General features: G+C 33.9%; 1 protein-coding gene across 15 annotated transcripts in view; it reads left to right on the forward strand.

The window, feature by feature from the left end:
- Positions 1 to 19,563, forward strand: part of PICALM (phosphatidylinositol binding clathrin assembly protein) — a 94,208-nt gene that overhangs the window by 57,818 nt on the left and 16,827 nt on the right. For 2 of the 15 annotated variants that reach the window (XM_070457162.1, XM_070457166.1), the window contains exons 12-19: positions 1,690 to 1,793; positions 6,834 to 6,983; positions 9,800 to 9,880; positions 12,577 to 12,684; positions 14,276 to 14,407; positions 14,503 to 14,533; positions 14,714 to 14,813; positions 18,260 to 18,283. In XM_070457162.1, coding sequence (XP_070313263.1) covers positions 1,690 to 1,793; positions 6,834 to 6,983; positions 9,800 to 9,880; positions 12,577 to 12,684; positions 14,276 to 14,407; positions 14,503 to 14,533; positions 14,714 to 14,813; positions 18,260 to 18,283 — 730 coding nt within the window. The remainder of the gene's footprint in view (positions 1 to 1,689; positions 1,794 to 6,833; positions 6,984 to 9,799; positions 9,881 to 12,576; positions 12,685 to 14,275; positions 14,408 to 14,502; positions 14,534 to 14,713; positions 14,814 to 18,259; positions 18,284 to 19,563) is intronic. The other 13 variants (XM_070457163.1, XM_070457164.1, XM_070457165.1 and 10 more) reach the window with 13 other exon arrangements.

The following is a 19,563-nucleotide window of genomic DNA, read 5'->3' on the forward strand; positions in this document are numbered from 1 at the left end:
CTGTAGTGTAAGAATCAAGAATTTTCATATCTGTCAGGGTCGTAGGATCACTAATATAGAGTTTAGCTTGGTGCTTGTTGTTCATTTGCTAAGTCGTGTCTGACTCTTTGCAACCACATGAACTACAGTATACCAGGCTTCCCTGTCCTTTGCTGTCACCTGGAATTTGTTCAGACTCATGTCCATGGAGTCAGTGATGTCACCCAACCGTCACATCCTCTGTTGTCTTCTCTTCCTGCCCTCAGTCTTTCCCAACATCAGGGTCTTTTCCATTGATTGGGCTCTTCACCTCATGTGGACAAAGTATTGGGAGTTTCAGCATCAGTCCTTTCAATGAATATTAAGGGTTGGTTTTCTTTAGTTAGGCTTGACTGGTTTAATACCGTGGATATGGTGCTTAGAGCATGGTAAATGCCACATGGAGAGTGATGCTTGCTTGTTTTCTTTAATTTTGTTGTTGCTGTTTATTAGCGTATCCTTAAACGGTCTTCCCTTCCACTTACCTGTTCCTGTTACAGTTAAGCGTAACTTTCACTAACTCAACTGCTGCCTGCTCCCAAAAGTCTTAGTAGATGTTGTATTTAGTTACGTGTTTTTCTTTCTTTCAGTTTTGTCTTTTTGTTTGTTTTGATTTTTGTATAATACTCTGCTTAATCCTCAATTACATCAAACCCATTGAGTGTTAAGTTTTTATCTTAGGGATCTTAAAAAGAAGACTGTCTAAAAAGGGTAGGAGGATGTGGATATTCAAGGAAAAGAATGTTAAATATTTGAGGATAAAACGAATCGTTTGATAAAGATCTAATATTTTTATTTCACTTAATACATTCAACATTTTCACCTTTTTTAATAATAATCAAGGACAAATCTTACAGCCTATTACGTAACACTTACTGCATACTCTTTTTTTTTCCCCAAAGCACTAAATACATTTGTATTTTTATCTACTTAAAACACTATGTTTTATATCTAAAAGATACATCTTCAAAACTTTTTATTTTTGAATAAGTGTAAGTTAAAAATAAACTATGCTGAGGTACAAATAATGCCTCAATTCTTTGAAACTGGAATCTTATTTGAGTTGTTTCTTAATCATGTAAAAGTCTCGTGGTAAGATATATGTAAGTTGCATTGTGTAATGGGGTGGCTCTGTTACAAGTTTATATCATATATGCATGTATAATTTTTTCTCTGTATTACTGATATGCTTAATATTTGAAGCAATAGAAGTAAGGTTAATAGGTATTTTATTTTGTGGGAGTTTTGGTACTGAAAATGTAATTGGAGTCCTTTAAATATTAAGAAACACATTTCTTTAGAAAAATTAATTGTCATGTATTTCATAATTTAGAATTATGTTGTTTAGGTTCTAGGTTCTTTTCAATAAAGAGAATAGTTTTTTCCTGGGCAAGACCTTGATTCTTTCCAAAATGGCTATTATTACTTGAATCTTCTCTAAACTTAAGATAGGGTACTTAAATCATTTTCCAGGTCTCCTTTGAAATATGCTGTTATATGAGGGACGTGCAACTCTTATCTTGGCTGAAACTGTTCTTCCTTTTCAGATTTATATTACTGGGGCTTTTTTCTCTCTTTAAAAAAATGTTTTTATTTACTGAAATGGGTGAGAGGAGTGACTAATGCAACAAAGTCTAATAAATAAATCATATTTTCAAAATATCTTTCTAGCACATCAAAGCTACCAAATGATCTGCTTGATTTGCAGCAGCCAAGCTTTCACCCGTCTGTACTTCCAATGTCAGCTCCTTCTCAGGTAGCAAGTACGTGGGGAGGTAAGCATTAATGAACCCACTTTGTATGCTGTATAGGCCTCTCCCTTCCCCATGTGGTGGGATTTACTTACTTTCACTTGACCCATGAGAACTTGAAAAATATTAATATGACAGTGAAGTTGTTTTGCCCCTTGAAGACATTTTCGTTTATTAATAAATACAACTTTAGAATATATGTTCAGTTAAATTATGAAATGAGATTTAATGCAGATGAAGGACCATATGTTTTAAGTGTGAAATAATTCTTTCAATGTTGAATTTCTATTTTATTACCCAGAAATATGTAATGGGTATTTTACTTTTGGTATAGAAAAAAAAAATTCACTTGCAGAGGGGAAAACTCATCTAATGAAGTTCCAGTTAAATTCAGGTAGTATTATCAGGCAGTGCACTATCTTCTGTGGAGGAATGTCATGACAGACTTTTGCTACTTATATTTAAAATGTTCATTTAATTCAGATTTTGGTATTCAAAGAATTTTCCCTTAGTACCAACAGGAAAGTTTGCTGCCCTTGAGTAGTTCTTCTACCTTAAGGTGAACATATTAATGTTCATGACCCGGCATCTTTGAAGAGTGAGGCATGTCAGTTTTTAAGTTAGACATTTAGTATGTTTTCAAATCATTTCCTATGTTTGGTTTTGGTACTTCTGTTTGTATTTATGTAAATATTATTTACAAACACTCAAAAAAATTTTATGACGGGAAGATATTCTGAGAAAGGACATTGTCTAGAAAACTGTAGAATGGTAAGCTACCTTAAACTTTGTGCTGGCTTACATGTAAAATCTAACTTGAGTGGCTTACCTCTCAGAGCAGGGATTCATTGTTCTAGTGGGGTTTTATGATATATTAGACTTTTTTTCTTTAATAATTTGAGTTAATAACGTTTTTGGATTTTTTTACAGTTATTTCTTAAGACTCAATTGTATATAATAGAACATAAACTATGTGTAAAGGGAGGAGCTCTAAGATATTTTGTTGAGTGATTATCCCCGATATCTAGGACATTTCTTGGTATATAGCAGGTACTTTGTAAATGTTTGTTGAGTCAGTAGACATTTTCCTTTTTAGGGGGCAGATTATTTCTGGTTCAAGACAGAACAGGGAGAAGGAATAGTAAAACCCTAAAATACTAGGTTTTTAGACTTAATTTTGTGAGCTGTCACTTTATTTTAAAAACTAATTGAGCTAAATCTTAAGGTCTGGGAGTAATTTCTAAAAGTAGTAAGCTAGTTCAAAGTCAGTGAATTTTTTAGAATTATTTAAATGATCTGTAGACCTCATATTAGGGTTAAGAGAAAGGGATTTTTTAATAGCCTAATGATAATTAGAATTTTAGGATTTTTAATCTGGCAAAATTTACATGCTTATTTCCTGCTTATTGTGAATTGCTTTAGAAAAATGTTATTAATAGGATTAACATGACCATTCAAGCAGTTTTAGTTTGCTTACCTTTAAAAAAACAAGCTATAGTTTTTCTAAAATTAAGGCTGAAAAGTTGGATTACTGGAGAGATGAAAAATTTTACAGAGGACTTAGTGAGAACTAATACAACATTTTAGTGAAACTGAATTGGGTGATAGCTTTATCTGGATACAGTTGTAACTGACAAATCAAAGTTTCTGTTTGGAATCATTGAGCTCACATATGAAAGCAGATAGCCTATTACTGTGAGAGAATAATTTTAAGTAATTGCAGTATGTAAAAATTGTTTTATAGTCTGTTAGAAGAATTATCCAATAGCAGTTTGTGATGGAATGTTGGAGTACATTTAATTATGTTTTATTTTTCTATTTTAGGTTATTTAGGTTTATGTACTGTTTTCGTCAAAATTTCCCCCGTATTTTAACATTAGGCTTGCTATCTAAATGTTGCACTGTAAGAATTGTTTTAAAAGAAGTATTATCAGGTATAAGGTATAGTTGGGAGCAGAGGCAGTAGCAGTTGACTACTGTTTTTCCAAAAGCTCACAGTTAAATATGAGGAAAGCATGGTGATCTTACTATAAACCCCTCAATTTAAGAAAAATGAAACTTTGTCTTGTATTTGGCTTCTGAGTTGGTAATAACTTTGAAGTTTTGACTTATGCATGAAGAGATAGCCGAAGAGTATTTTAAGCTAAGAACTCTTTATACTTAATCATTGTGGTGTTCATATCCATGAGATTAAGATTAAGATATTTTCCTTTATTTTTAAAATTAAAGTTACTAAGATAAATATGTCTTTTATATAAAGCTTTGATCATAACAGTAAATTCCAAAAGGTACTTTTTGAAGTTAACCAATTTACCTGAACATTTGAAATATGTAGCATTTTGTATCATGCTTTTATTGCATGTGACAAAACAAAAGATTCGATTTTTTTGATAATTCTAAAATGTTATATAATGCTTTTGTTGCTCTCATTTGCTGAAAATGAATGTCAGCAACAGATTTGGTATTTAATTTAGTTCCTATCATAAGCAACACAGAAATGATGTGTATTTCCAATCACAGCTAGGTTAGTGATACACAGAGTTAAGAGGAAGTAAGATTTGCCTGTTTATATGAGAGGTATGTAAGTAAGATTGTACCTAAAAATGAACGTTGAAGAGAACACAAGCCCGCTTGTTTCTTTCATTGCATTATTAATGAGCCTTTGATTTTTCAAGAAATGGTCTGGAGTCGAAACACGCAATCGCTATTGAATACTAATAGCTGAGATTTCAGTTTTTACCACCTTAAAAACTGAGTTACAGCAAATCTAGAGATACACATTATTTTCAGCTTATTACACTGTTGTATATTTTAAGCAAGATTTCAAAATTTATTTCAGGCAAAAAAGAATAACCCATTCTTAAGTTTAATTCATTTCTGTCTCAGCTGGCATAAAACACACATTATGAAAACACTCATTAAAAACACATTATGAAAACACTCAATTTTCTGTGTTCAAATGTAGATATCAGATATTTATCTCAACACTAAAAAAATGACTGGTACTATTTTAATCTTTATTTTAACTTTCTGGATTATTTTTCTACATAAAATTAAACTTTCAAGTGAATAATGATAAAAATTATAGGAAAAAGTATTAATAAAAATATACAGAATTTTAGAGTTGCCAGGCTGATGAAGTTGGAATAGCTGGAACGTTATTACTATTTTTTTTTATCTTTAATGAATTTGAATTAATTTTTATGGTATAATTAAATCTAAATGATATACTATATAGTTATATAGTATATATAGTTAATATACTATACCATAGTAGTTTTGTCAAGGTAGATTAAAAGCTTGTTTTTCTTATTGTCTGATTGATCTAAATATACAGATGCACTTACATTTTTCTGCATACTCTTCTTTAGGATGTTTCATATAATAGGAAATGATTGATATTAAGTGCGTAAGTAAAAAGTATCAGTCAACAGAGTAGCAGTTAACTAGTAACTTTTTCCAAACATGTCTTTTCTCATAAACCTAATGAATCTGTTGTAAACATCTGTATACTCATTTTGAATGACTTCTCTCATGGCTGCTTCTGCATGGATAACTAGAGAGAGGTTTTGTGTTACTTGTCCAACAAAGTATGATGTACTTTAAAAACTCCATGCCACTATCAGATATTTCAGAGTAGTATTAATACTTTCAACTGAACTGATCAACTCTAAACTTAATGCAGCTCCTTTCTTATACAAGAAAGAGTTAGAGTGGTCATCATTGCATTTGTATTTTAGTACAAAAAGTGCATCTTCTGACTCTTTTCTACTTTTTGTTTCTGGATTATTTTTTCTGATTCTTTCCCCCCATTTTTCCGTTTATTGAGGAGTTGGAGGGATGGGAAAGATGTTTTATAATCATTTGAGTTAGGATAGTATATCAGTGAGTTTTGGTATGTTTGTAAGACGTCATACAGTGACCTCAATTTTATTTTGATATTTTTCTTTTTGAAGCTACAGTTGCAGGATTTGCAGAGCACTAGCTTTCGGTTTATTGACTTGAAGGATAAAGTGTGCCTGTATTGTGACACAGAAGCTGTTCCTTTGGCCATATTCTCCTTACTGTTCTGCCTTACAGTCTTAGAGTAGATTCATAGTGCTGAATACTGTATTCTTAAGTTAGGACCACAAACCATAATACACAAAAATAGGCTACTGGTTGGAGTACAGGAGTACCTTTCATTTTTAGTTGTGCTAGATAAAACTATGACAGTTTATTTTTGCTGCTCTTTATTTTTTTGCTTCTCCCCATACTTAAGGAATGATAAATGGCTTTCAGTCATTACAATGTTGGTTACCTTGAATGAGGAATAGATACAGTAAATATGTGGTTCTAAAATAACTTCAATTGTAGGACTTGATATGTAGTATGTATTTGATACATTCTAGTAGGGAACAGTACATTTTTTATTCCTGCCAAATCATTTAGGCTTTAAAACTTAACAGCCAGGCCTTCAAAGCTAATCCCAGTCTACAACATGGCCAGTCTTTTGTCTCTGTTCTTAATTTTTCCAAAATTTCTTTTTCCATCATTAGACATTTGCTTCATCTTTATTATTTTGTTTCCTACATCTGAACCTGTACAAGAGTTATGTGGGCATGTTAGGAACTCCTAATCCCTTTCGGCTTTTTGAAGCACAACTTACTCCATACACGTATCAGTTATTTATATCAGTTATTTAAGTGCATCGCTGTGCCACCAGAGCCAACACACTCCCCTCTTGGGCGGGAACACAGTTCAGGTTAGATGGCTCATTTATAGAAGCATTTTGCTGTTATTCTCTTTTTAAATTACCTGACTGTTGTCTTTCTGATGTTGTAGAGCAGATCCATCCTTAGCATGCTGCTGCTGTTATGGACACAAAAAGTATTTTTTTCTGAGGGTTCATTTCAAAATATGTTAAATGCATTTCTTCCATCTTGGTGATTAGATTTGATCATTTGCATTTGGATTAATAATGATAATAGCTACTACTTTTCACTTTGCCTCTTTTGACTAATTACAATACTAATTAATTTACTTCCTTTCTTCATTTTGCTGTAATGCACTTGGACTGCACAGATCCTTTCTCTGCTACTGTAGATGCTGTTGATGATGCCATTCCAAGCTTAAATCCTTTCCTCACAAAAAGTAGTGGTGATGTTCACCTTCCTATTTCTTCAGATGTATCCACTTTTACTACTAGGACACCTACTCATGAAATGTTTGTTGGTAAAGTACCATTTAACCTTTCTTTCCAATTAATGTTTATACTGCCTAAGTATTTTTTAATGTATCCATTATTTTTAAAGCACTGCAATAATTACTTTGGATTTTAATACCAAACTTTAAAATAAACGCAATAGTGTAGTGAGGTTTTTTTAACACTAGTATCCCTGATTTTATTTGATGCAAGTTTTTAGGAAAGAAAATTTCCTTTGAAATTGAATTTTGTTTTGTTTTCTGTCATATTGTAGCATCACATGCTACATCCTGTTTATTAGTTCAGAGAGTTGGTTATTAGAGTTGGTTGAAGAGTGACATCTCTTGAACTTACTTACATGTTTATATGTGCTTAATTTTTCCCTTTCTGTTTGAGAGAGAGGGTGGTTATCACCCTTAGTAGCTTTCTTAATCTTTTTTCCCCTTTTTAATTTCAAATAATGGTAGAATAATTTTATATTGTCTAAAACCTATACATACCCTCTGTCTAATCTTAAGGGTCTCACTTTATTGTTAGCCTGGAGGTAAATGAAGATAGGAAATGAAAAGCAACTTGACTGAATAACTTTAACTGTGATATAAAATCTATTTAAAAAAAGCAAAATTTCATACCAAAGTTATACCAGGAAGAGTAAGTTTTTAAATATATCCTAAACTGAAATAAATGTTTTTGAATCCTGCTAAAATGATGCTAAATCCACTTAAAAGATAGTGAAAGTGCTTTTATTCAGTTCACAGATACAGCATAAAGTGACACAAATTTAAATCTTTGATTGAAGCAGCATGCATAAAGTCATCTATGTACCCTAGATAGAGCATGAGGCCACATTCTGAATATTGTGTTAGCTATATCTGAGAGAGAAGAAGGGAACGTGACTTGAAAGCAGTAGTTGGAGATTGGAGAAAGTTTCAAGGCAGGTGCTCTAATTACATAATTAGTCTAATAGTTCTAAAGCGTACTATTTGGTGGATGTAATTCCTTTATTATATTATCATACATTTAAAAATTAGATTAAAAGCAACTGAAACTACATTATACATTTTGTTACTCTTAGAAATACGTCAGATGGTGTACCTTTTTGCTTGGTAATAAGGGGTAACAAGAGTTATCTTTGGAGTGGTTCTATTGATAGTCTTTTACAGGTTGTATCTTTTCTTCATATTTGCTGAATATGCATGGTATGTATTTAGTAAATATGACTGTATCTTTTTAAGTCTGATCCCTTAGTTTGAAAATATGAAGGAGATAATGATTTTGATTTGGGCTATATATTTCCATTTTTTAAGTCAGAGCAGTGCATGGTCTTCAGGATGTCACATCTGTGTCCCCTGAAGACAAGGGGACTTAACTTACTGTTAAATACTTTATCTTTGTATTGTTACAGAGTATTGTTAAATACTCTTTCTTTCTAAAACTTACTGTTACTTTTTTTTTTTAATGAAAGTGAGTGCAGAAGGGGAAATTAAAAACCACTGATATCAACCAATTAAGCATTAATCTAGAGTAGGGGTCAGCAAACTGTCTCTTAAAAGGTTGTTAGATTGTAAATATTTTTGGCTTGTGAACCACACAGTCTTTTTCACAGCTGCTGAACCTTGACATAGCATGGAAACAGTTATAGACAAGACACAAACACATGAGCTTAGCTGTGTTCCAATAAAACTTTATTTACAAAGACAAGCAGCTATAGTTTGTTGATGCCTGTCGTAGAAGAGGCCTTTTAGTAAGTCTTTCAGTGCCAGTTGAAAGTTCCTAAGAAGTACAGTTGTGTAATAAAAATTCCAGTAGTTTCTTACTCAGTAGTAAGAGCATGAAAGGACCACCCAAGGTGTGTCATTCCTTATGCTGCATCATCTAATTAGCCACAGGTCATCCTTTAAAGCTTGATTTATTAAAATTAAACGGTAAATACAATTAAAATTTTTCTTCCTCACTTGTACTGTCCCCAGTCCCACTCTTCAGTGGCGCGGCGGCTGCCATAACGCACTGTACGCACATCCCTGCATATTGTGCGGGTTTAGAAAGCAGTTCTGTTACTAGAAAGCTCTGTCGGATCGTGCTGCTCTAGAATAGTGATCAGGAAACCTAGTGTAAAGAGCCAGGTAATAAATACTGTAGGTTTTTATATGATGCATAAAACCTCTGAGTCATCATCTTTTCTTTTCTTTTTTTAAACCCTTTCAACATGTAAAAACCATTTTTAGCTCTCATGCCATATAAAAATAGGCCACAGGCTGTAGTTTGCCAACTCCTGCTCTGCAGAGTTAAGCATGACCAGGAAAAATCAGACAGTTAGATACGTAGATACCTTCCAGATCTTTCAGAGGAGGACCTCGATTTGATAAGGTTCTCAGTGTAGTTTGTAGCTTGCCCTCATTAAAGCCCTAAGGATACTGGGATGTGTAAGTCAGGTGAGTGGGTCATGGTCCCAGCCATGCCATGTTTGTGACTTTGTTGAGGCTCCTTCCTCATCTGCAGAAGACATTAGAAGACTTGTTACTATTGGCTAATAAGCCAACTGGTTCATGTTCTTTCTTCTAAAGATATGCAGTGTTGGTTATTTTTAAAAATTTGTTGTGAATATTATTTATATATATGTTTTAAATATAGTACTCATAATGGAGCCTTAAGTGCTTTTTTTTTTTAAGTAAGTTGTAAATTAAAGAACACCAAGGGCTTGGACTCCTCTGTTTTCTCTTTTGTTTTTGTTTGTTCCTGTTTTTGCTTTTAATTACTCCATTCCGCTCTTAGCTGTCCCTCCTCACTTTCTCACTTTTCTCTCTTTTTCCTATCCTTTCTTTTCCTCCCTTATATGCCTTGTCAGATACTTTTTGTGGCACTCAAGCTTATCGTAATACTACCCTTATGTGCCATGAGCCTTCTACTGTAGCTGGTTTATTTGGAGGTAGGTAACAATAATCTCTAAAATGTATTAGTTTGTTTATGCAAGAGGGATTTTGTTTTGTTGTTTTCCTTAAAATGAGTTGGTAAGTTACAGAAAAAAAACTTGGTTTAATGAATAGTAGAGTTATTTTCTCAAAAAAGTATGAGGCCTATTTATTACTGAACTACCACCAAAATCTATTAACAACCCAGCCAGTTTTTCTCAGAGGTGTTTGGAATGCCTTTCTGTCCCCAACACTTGTTCATTTTGTACCTTTCAGTCAGCTTATTATTTTCCTCTTGAGGTTGTTCCTACAGTGCAGTATTAAAAAGTGTTAATCTGTGAAGTGGCCAGTGACAGACTTTTCACTGGGTTTTGCGAAGTGAAAGAGTTAGGCAATTCAGTTTTCATTAAGTTAACCTTAACTTGGTGAGCCTGTTCATCTTTTGCAGGGGATCCCTAAATCCTCTCTTTTGAAATGGTGATATTTTATAACATTGCTTTAAGTCACTTTTAAAAATTAAAGGTTGACAATCTAATCACTTATTATAATTTATTAAGAATTTCCCTTTTACTTTTTTCCTCTGCTAGTCAAAGCTGTTAAAATTTGAGGTACTAGCTCTGGATTACTTCGTATGTTTTCAACTCTTTTATACTTTTAGGCAGTAACATCATAATTTCACAGATTGGTGCCCCTAGGGACCTCAGGAGATGGCTCCTCTCTTTACAGAAAGTAATGAAGTTGTTTTTGTGTTATTATGAAGGATAGGCTCATCTCTGATATCAGCAAAATTCTAGAAAGAATTGGGGACAGGATATCAGAGGAAAATAGAAATTTGATATACTCTCCTAGTTACAAATTATTGTTCCCTTTGTTTTCTTATTAAATGATACTATAGCTCAGATATTGTTTCCAGGATTTAAAGAACACTGTAAGCTTCTTACACTAATGGTGTAGCATGGGGATATAATTATAAAGCATGATAGATTTTTGTCTTTCTTGAGTAGATGCATCTGTTGCTTTTGTGAGGAGCTTTGAGATGAACTGGCAAGCCTGTGGTGTATTTCTTAAACAGTTTGTATACTTCAGAGAGCTGTTAAATCAGTATGTGTAATTATATTTTGATAGTATTGTATTCTCATTGTATGGTTAGTGTCTTTGAGTTAAGAGTATTTTAAGGGCTAAATGATTATGGGATAAGATCAAAGTTGTACATTTAAAAATCTTTGCCTCTACAGAATATTCATACTCTGATATAAAATACTACTTTTACAGTAGTATCCTTGATGTATACCAGCTTGTGTGAGTCACTGTTAATAAAAAATTAGTCCTTTCTGGTTTCTCTGACTTTGAGGACCTTCTTGAACTTCTTACCAAATCTTGTCCTAATTTTTACTTTTTTCTTTAAGATCAGTCTTTTTAGTACAACATTGTTATACTTCCTTATATCCTGGTCATGTACATTAAGAGTTCAATGTGAGATTCTTACAGACTGAAATTGCCCTTAGCAGAAAGAAGGGACAGGAAGAAAGGGTCTATGTTTAGGGCTCAAAAATTTAATTTCTCTCTACTATAGTTATTAATCTTCTAATACCAGACATTTAAAACTTTTTAACATTATGAGTTTATAAAATTTAGAGATGGAAGAGAATTCCTTCCTCAAGGAAGGAATTTATTATAGCCATTTATTCCAGCCTTCCGCAAGTAAAAGAATTCCTTCTTTGTGATCTTTGCTAGGTTGTTCTCTACTTGAATATATACTCAGTGATTGAAAGCTCCTCAAGTCATGTGACAGCCATAATAGGTCTAGATGATTTTAATTCTTCTAGTTAGCCTGTAGAAATTCAGAGCCTCACTTCACAAAAATAAAACTTCACACAACTGAAAATCTTACATTTACCTCAGCATTACCTGGTTTCAGCATAAACTTGATGTCTTGGCTGAATGCCACTAGCATCAGTGTAACATTGACAGGAGAGAATAAATTTTCCCTTTATGTTCTTGTGTTTCAGCATAGTTAGTTAAATCAGTATATTTGATTACATATGTGGCAGCCCCACTTTTGGAAGTAGTTAAGTTGAACTTAGAAGGTAGTTGAAAATAGTCTTTTTTTTTTTTTTTTAATATTCAAAAAACATCTGAACACAGGGGGTTCATAAGAATTAGTGGGTTATAACTTTTAAGAATCCTGTTACTTTGCAAATGAACTTAAACCGTATAGCTTTTGATTAACCATTGAAGGAAGGAAGGCGAGAAATATGGAAGGTGAGTAGGCAGAGGGAGAAAGACTTTTTGGGATACTAAGTTTTGTTTTTTTTTTTAACACCACAGAACTCTTATTTTATTCCCAGAAGATCCTTTAAATTTTGGGTTCATACAAGATCCTAGAATTTTCAATGTGTTTGGTTTTTTATAAGATCATTAGCATAAAAGTTTAAGATAAAAAATAAGCAAAAATGTTATTTTGTAATGAAACAAACTAGTAATTCAACTTTACTTACTCTTTTATTTTCTTAGTCAGTGGGGTGATGTTGTTTTGGAAAATGTAATCACCACAAAGAAATGTGATAGTCTAGGAAACATTTTGCTTGAAGGGTTGGCTTTGTTTTTTGCTGTGGGAATTTAGGGCTTTTTCCATTCTATTGTCATCATTATTAGATATCTATAAATGTAGAATTATTAAAGATTGAGCTTCTTCCATTTTGGTTTCTTTTAGGGTTTACTCCTTCTCCAGTTGCACAGCCACATCCTTCAGCTGGCCTTAATGTTGACTTTGAATCTGTGTTTGGAAATAAATCTACCAACGTTACTGTAGATTCTGGGGGTAAGAAAAAATTACTTTATTACCTTTACCCTAGTGTTCTAGTTTAGAGTCTATGTAGGGGCAGGTAATGGTACTTTTAACATGTGTAAATAGATGGAATTAGGATAGCCAAAGAAGTTGTTCCTCCTCCCCCAAAAACTGGAAGAAAATTTCAAGTGACTATTAGCCTTTATTCTTTTCTTAGTGGCAGTTTTGAATCTGGGAAGATTCTGTTTCTCCCAGAGCTGTTAAGAGAAAAAAGAGATTTTCCTTAGAGTTCTCAATTACTAGTGACCATGTGTAGAATGCTCTGCCTTTTACTCACTATAAGTTTTACTGAAATGAAATTGGCTTTTTTGAAAACTAGGAAAGTATTACCTGTGGTACCTTGACTTATTGAAATAGTCTGTATAGTGAACAGCTGGAATAATTAAATATCAGAGCTATGGGTGCAGGGGCTTTTTTTTTTCTTTTAATCATTTTGTAGTATGCTTGTTCATTTGTCTTAAGACAGCTTTATAGACCTATAGAACTAGGTTTCCATTTAGTATCTGGTTAATTTGAAGTTTGTAAAGATTGGATTCGTGTAAAGTTGACACTAAATGATGTTCTTAATCATAGGGTGGTAAGTGTAGTAATGAAATCAAACCATTTAAACATACTGAGATGCTCTTAATTTCATAATATGCAGTTACTAATAGTTATCATAAGTATTTATACAAAAGTAAGAAGCGAGCTTATAAAGAATATGTACAGACTAGCAATTCAGGTTTTTTTGTGCACTGGTAGGCTTACAATGATTTTTGATGTATTCAACTTTTTCCTCTTGAGTTTGTCTTACTGGGAGGACAGATGAAGGATATAGAAACCAGTTCATATTTTATAAGCCCCCATTTTTGGTGACTTTCTTTTTCAAATTCTCTAGTATTCCTAGGCTATGCTATTGAGTTGATTGGTGGCTTGGTTGATTGGATTTGTTTTACCTTTCACCCTTCAGGAGAGAACCTTAAGGGATTTTGTTTTATTTTTAAGCAATGTCCTGGTTTACTGCATGATTCTGTGCAATTAGAGCGCAGTTTAGCTATTTCTTAGGTTTAATTTAGGCTGTTTTTAGACAGAAGAAAAGAGATAAGCTAGTGGTTCATTTTCACTTGATTCTAATGTACTGTTTTACATATACTTTACATTCTTCACTTTGAAGAGTATAAAAAGGTCTATAAAGTATAATTTCTTAAACATTTTTTCAGAGATGTATTTTTTTACTTATATTTCTTCAAGTGTGACTGAGTCTTCAGAAGACTTTATCAGCTGAGGGAGAGGATTAATTCCATCTCCTTATCCCAGTTTTGGATGCTTCTTTCTTCATTCCCTTTAACTTTAATATAATTTTGTTATGACGTAAGACAAATGAGCTGTGCCAAAGTACACACAGCCTCCTCAATCGATTTACTTTGAAATGGTGGATTTCTCTTTTTTCCACTTAAAAGCGTTTATTTTCTTAGAGGAGTCTTCCATTAAACAAACAAGGAGAAAAGACAGAGACCTCCTTTAGAAAGCTGTAGCTCTATAAAGTTCCTTACAAAATCCTATTTCATCTGTTTGTAACTTTAAGGCTTTGATGAACTAGGTGGACTTCTCAAACCAACAGTGGCCTCTCAGAACCAGAGTCTTCCCGTTGCCAAACTCCCACCTAACAAGTTAGTATCTGATGACTTGGATTCATCCTTAGCCAACCTTGTGGGCAGTAAGTATTTTTTGAATTCTTCCATCTTCTTTACAATAAGTTGTTTTATAAAAATGAGTCTAGTTTTTAAATGCTTTCTTTTTCTCCTGTCCTAGATCTTGGCATTGGAAATGGAACCACTAAGAAGTGAGTGTTAAATTTGTATTTTTTTTTCCCATGTGCCGTCTAGAGGTTGGCTTGGCTTTTATCTCAAGAAAGTATGTGTATAAGCGTCATCTGCATCTTAAATGCTCTGTTCAATCTAAATTTATAGTAAAGAAACTTCATAATTACAGACATTTATATCTCACTTGTATTTATTTAAAGTGATGTAAATTGGAGTCAGCCAGGTGAAAAGAAGCTAACTGGAGGATCTAACTGGCAACCAAAGGTTGCACCAACAACCGCGTGGAATGCTGCAACAATGGTGAGTTGGAAAATCTCATGATATACTAACAGGAATAATTTAGGTTAATACGTACCGTGACAATGTGTTTAAAGCAGTGATAAAGCATAAGTGCAAATGTTATAAAATTTAAGAAACAAAAGTAATTTTTATTTCTTTTATTCAGCTTCTAAAGGAAGCTGGGTTGACAGTATTTGCCAGGTACATTTTTGTAGCTAACGTTTACTTAAGGGTTATTTTGTGCCAGGCATCATTCTAACAAATAATATGTGGTTTTGTTTTATATAATCCTCAAATTAACCTTACATGATAGTAACTATTATTACCCCATTTTACAGATGAGGAAATGGAAACATAGGATTATTAAGTAATAAGCCCAAATAAAAAAGATGGGTTAGGTTTTTAGAACTCAGGCAGCGTTACCTTAGAGGCTATGTTTTTAATCATTATTCTCTACTGCTATTCAAATCTGTTGTTTATTTAAACAAATAACACTGAATCAGTTGCTGATTTCACACACATACTTGTGTTTCCCCTAACAATGGCTCAGTGTTTACTAATTTAGTGTTCTGGTGACTTTAAGAACCTTCAGTTCAGTTGCTCAGTCGTGTCTGACTCTTTGTGACCCCACGGACTGTAGTACATCAGGCCTCCCTGTCCATCACCAACTCCCGGAGTTTACTCAAACTCATGTCCATTGAGTCGGTGATACCATCCAACCATCTCATCCTCTGTCGTCCCCTTCTTCTCCCGCCTTCAGTCTTTCCCAGCATCAGGGTCTTTTGAACCTTAAGTGCAGGAAATAAGGAGAATCAGCTATAAAAATGAGGTGACAGTATTAACAAAAACCAAGCAAGTATATTTCAGCTGTTTATGTATACACACACACACATCTCACGTAGATTATAATCTTAAATCCTAGATAAATTTATTCTAGTAGATGATATATTCTTTTATTTTATAAAAGAGAAAAGGAGATTCAGAGGTGTTAAGTTGACCACCCCGCTAATTGGTACCCGAGTTGAAACTCTAGACCTACCCAGCTGGCCCCTGAGTCAGAGCTTCTTCAAGTATACCACACTGTTCCCTAGTTCTCCATCCTCTGGTTATCTTCCTGTCAGAACCAGATGTATCCAGTGACAAATTTTTCACCACTTTGCACATGTATATGAAAGACTTCAAAAGTTTCACAAGTACTGATTTGGGGATTACAAATAAATTTTATTTTGCAGCAAATGTGCAAATACAGAATCTATGAATAATGAAAATTAATTGTATGATAATTACCATCCATGGTATTCTCCAGGCAAGAATACTAGAGAGGGTTGCCATTTCCTTCTCCAGGGGATCTTCCCAACCCAAAGATGGAACCCAGGTGTCCTGCATTGCAGGCAGATGCTTCACTGTCTGAGCCTCCAGGGAGGACCATCGGGCTAGCATCTCATACTGCAGAAGTCCTGATGGTCTTAGTCACCGTAAGGCATGGTCGTCCCAGGGAGGACCATCGAGCTAGCATCCCATACTGCAGGAGTCCTGATGGTCTTAATCACCGTAAGGCATGGTCGTCCCAGGGAGGACCATCGAGCTAGCATCCCATACTGCAGGAGTCCTGATGGTCTTAATCACCGTAAGGTCTGGTCGTCCCGGAGTAGTCTGTGGCTGCACCACTACCCCTGGTCAGCTACTGTTTCACCAGCCCAGTATGTCTTCCTGGGTCAGAGAAAACCAGTTTTTTCTTGAGAAAAGTTGAAACGTGCTTTCTTGCAAACTTGGGCTAATAAGCAGCATTTTGATTATGCAAGCTACACACTGTGTCCTTTCTGTTGTTAGAGACCCTCATATCTTTGTCATAGCCACTTTTGTTATTAAATCTCTTCCAGAGCATTGTGCTGTTTTGCTGTTTTCCTTGGGTTAATTGTAAAAATTACATATAGGGCTGAGCTAAAAATAGTGTGCTATTAAAGTTTTCCATGACATTATCTAGAGAGTTTTGTTAATCTCAGTCTTCATTAGTGGAAAATAATATTAAAATTTAGCCACCTTTTAAAATCAGTACTTTTTCTCTGGGCTTCCCTGATGGCTCAGCAGTAAGAATCTACCTGCCAATGCAGGAGGTAACGGGTTTGATCCCTGGGTCAGGAAGATTCTCCTGGAGAAGGAAATGGCAACCCACTCTAGTATTCTTGCCTGGGAAGTCCCATGGACAGAGGAACCTGATGGGCTCTAAAGAGTTCGACGTGACTTAACGACTAAACAACTTTTTTCCTGGTAGTGGTCACTACCATCACCAATAATAAAACCTTACATTTTAAATAGTTTACACTTTACACACTCACACACACACACACACACACACACACACTATCCTGACAACTTTTTTCCTGGTAGTGGTCACTACCATCACCAATAATAAAACCTTACATTTTAAATAGTTTACATTTTACACACACACACACACACACACACACACACACACTATCCTGACTATAATTAGTGCACTCTTGGGAGCAACTATTGTCCCAACTGTAAGTGTAAAGTAATTTTTTTTTCCCCTCAAGTGGAAAGCAGCTCAGAAGCAGATTTAAATTGAAATCCATCCCTTCTGACTCTGAATCCAGTGTTTTTCCCACTGTAACACCTCTAGGTGTGAATCATACATTGATATAATATATGAACCATGATATAAATCCGAATGCTGATATGAAATACAATGACTATTTTCTTATTTTGTATTAAATTAGTATTAATCTATATGAAATAGTAAAGTTTGCAAATAGCACTTGACCTTAGACTGTCAAAATGTAACAGGCATCTAACCGTCTAGAATGTGTTGATAAGAAACCGTATCTGGTGCTGTGTTGTATATGGTAAGGTGTATCATCTCTTGAGGACTTTGTTAAAACATTTGTATTTTATAGAGGTTCTTTTTAATGACTAACATTTAGGGCTGGTGATGTGATTCACTACTTAGATACACTGCTGCTTATGACATTTCTTTACATTTCTAACCTTTTTATTAATCCTTAAACACTGTCAAGGTTTTTAAACTTCTTAAAACTTAAAACAAATTTATTGATATTAAAATATATAATGATGTTACACTACCAACTCTTAACTGCTTGCTTTTTTTTCTGTGGTATTCATTATACAATGCATTCCTGTTTATGGTATGCACTGAACTTTGCACTATTTGTACTACTGATAGGTTTCATAGTTTAATGACACTTGTAATCAGTAAACTCTTACATAAGTAAGGTGATGATGCCAAAGACTAAATTTCCCTTGTCAACCTTGATAGTGTTTTAGTATAGATGTTTTTCCATTAGATACTGGAAATACAAGGAATTCTAGGTAGTTAATGAATGTACTTGTGAACTAAAATGCTCTCTATGTATTTTATGTTGTGTAAGTACTTGTTCTAATCCAGTGTTATTGCATTATGTAATTGTTCTCCCTGGGAAAAACAGAATGGCATGCATTTTCCACAATACGTAAGTGACCAAAAACTAGCCTTTTTTGCAATAAATTGGCATGCTATTAACCACTGCTGTAGCAGAATCTCATAACCTTCCAGCTATTACTTGTTTTCACATTCAAATTTTCAATGTGCCAAAAATTCTTCCTAGCATCTACTGATTTCATCGGTTTGTGTAGAATTGATTCTGATGATGGTAGCATGGGAAGTATAAATTTTTTTTCTTGCTTAATATTCTGCCATTTGCTGCCAGATGGCTGGGCATCTGTGTTTGTATCTGTGCTTCCACTATGCACTTGATGACTTCTGAATGAAGGGAAATGGTGATTGTGGTAATGTTGAAAATAACAATTGCATGAAATCTGACAGGCTTCTGCTGTACTTGGCAGTTTGTCTACTGCTCTCGCAGCTCTTGGTTTTAAGTAGGGAGAGACCAATAAGTTATACATGCTCACTCAAATACTAAACTTTTAACTATTCACTTCAGTTATGCTTTATTTAACTTCTCCATGTGTATGTTCAAATTGCCATATAATGTTATTTTTTTATGTTTTAGCAGTGCTATTGGTCTTTCACCTGTACTCATCTTAAGTTTTTATTAAAAGATAACACATAGGGAATGTTGTTAAGACAGCAAATATATCTAAAATGATTCTTGCTGAGGTCGTATATTTCAGAGTATGAATTGAAGTGGGAAGAGGAAGGACCTTAAACATCTTAGTTCTAGATCATTCTTTTAGACATTTAAGCATAAACAGACTTGAAAATGTATTACTCCTCTGAATTGGTGCTTTGCAGAAGATATTTTAAATAATTTACAGAATAAATTGAAATATTAATATGTATACTCTACATACAAACTTGAGTCATACTGCGTAGTGGTTTGAAATCTTCGGGCTTATTTGAAAGAAGTGATTGAGGTCCTTAGAAAGTAGTCTTTTGGAAGATCAGATTGTTCATTGATTTGAGATCTTTAAGTTTTGTCTTTGCTGCAGAAGTGAAGCACCTAGGAACATTCACTGTGCTGCTTTTTCTGGGCAGACATCTTTATGGGAGAGACAGAAGTTACGTTGCAGGATTTGAATATTTCTAAAAATCTGAATATTTTTAATGCTGTAAAAGCACATTGAAATCTTAGATCACTGTTGCATCTAAGTTTAAATGGTATTTTTTCTTTCTAATAATTCTGCTTTTCTGCTAATTTCAAGACACCTTTTGTCATTGAGCTTGACACAGTTATTAACGAACACAAATGTCACCTTTAATCACAGCTGTCTTAGCAATTCTTTTTAGCTA

This window comes from Odocoileus virginianus, chromosome 28 (assembly GCF_023699985.2).
Source record: "Odocoileus virginianus isolate 20LAN1187 ecotype Illinois chromosome 28, Ovbor_1.2, whole genome shotgun sequence".
NCBI lineage: Eukaryota > Metazoa > Chordata > Mammalia > Artiodactyla > Cervidae > Odocoileus > Odocoileus virginianus.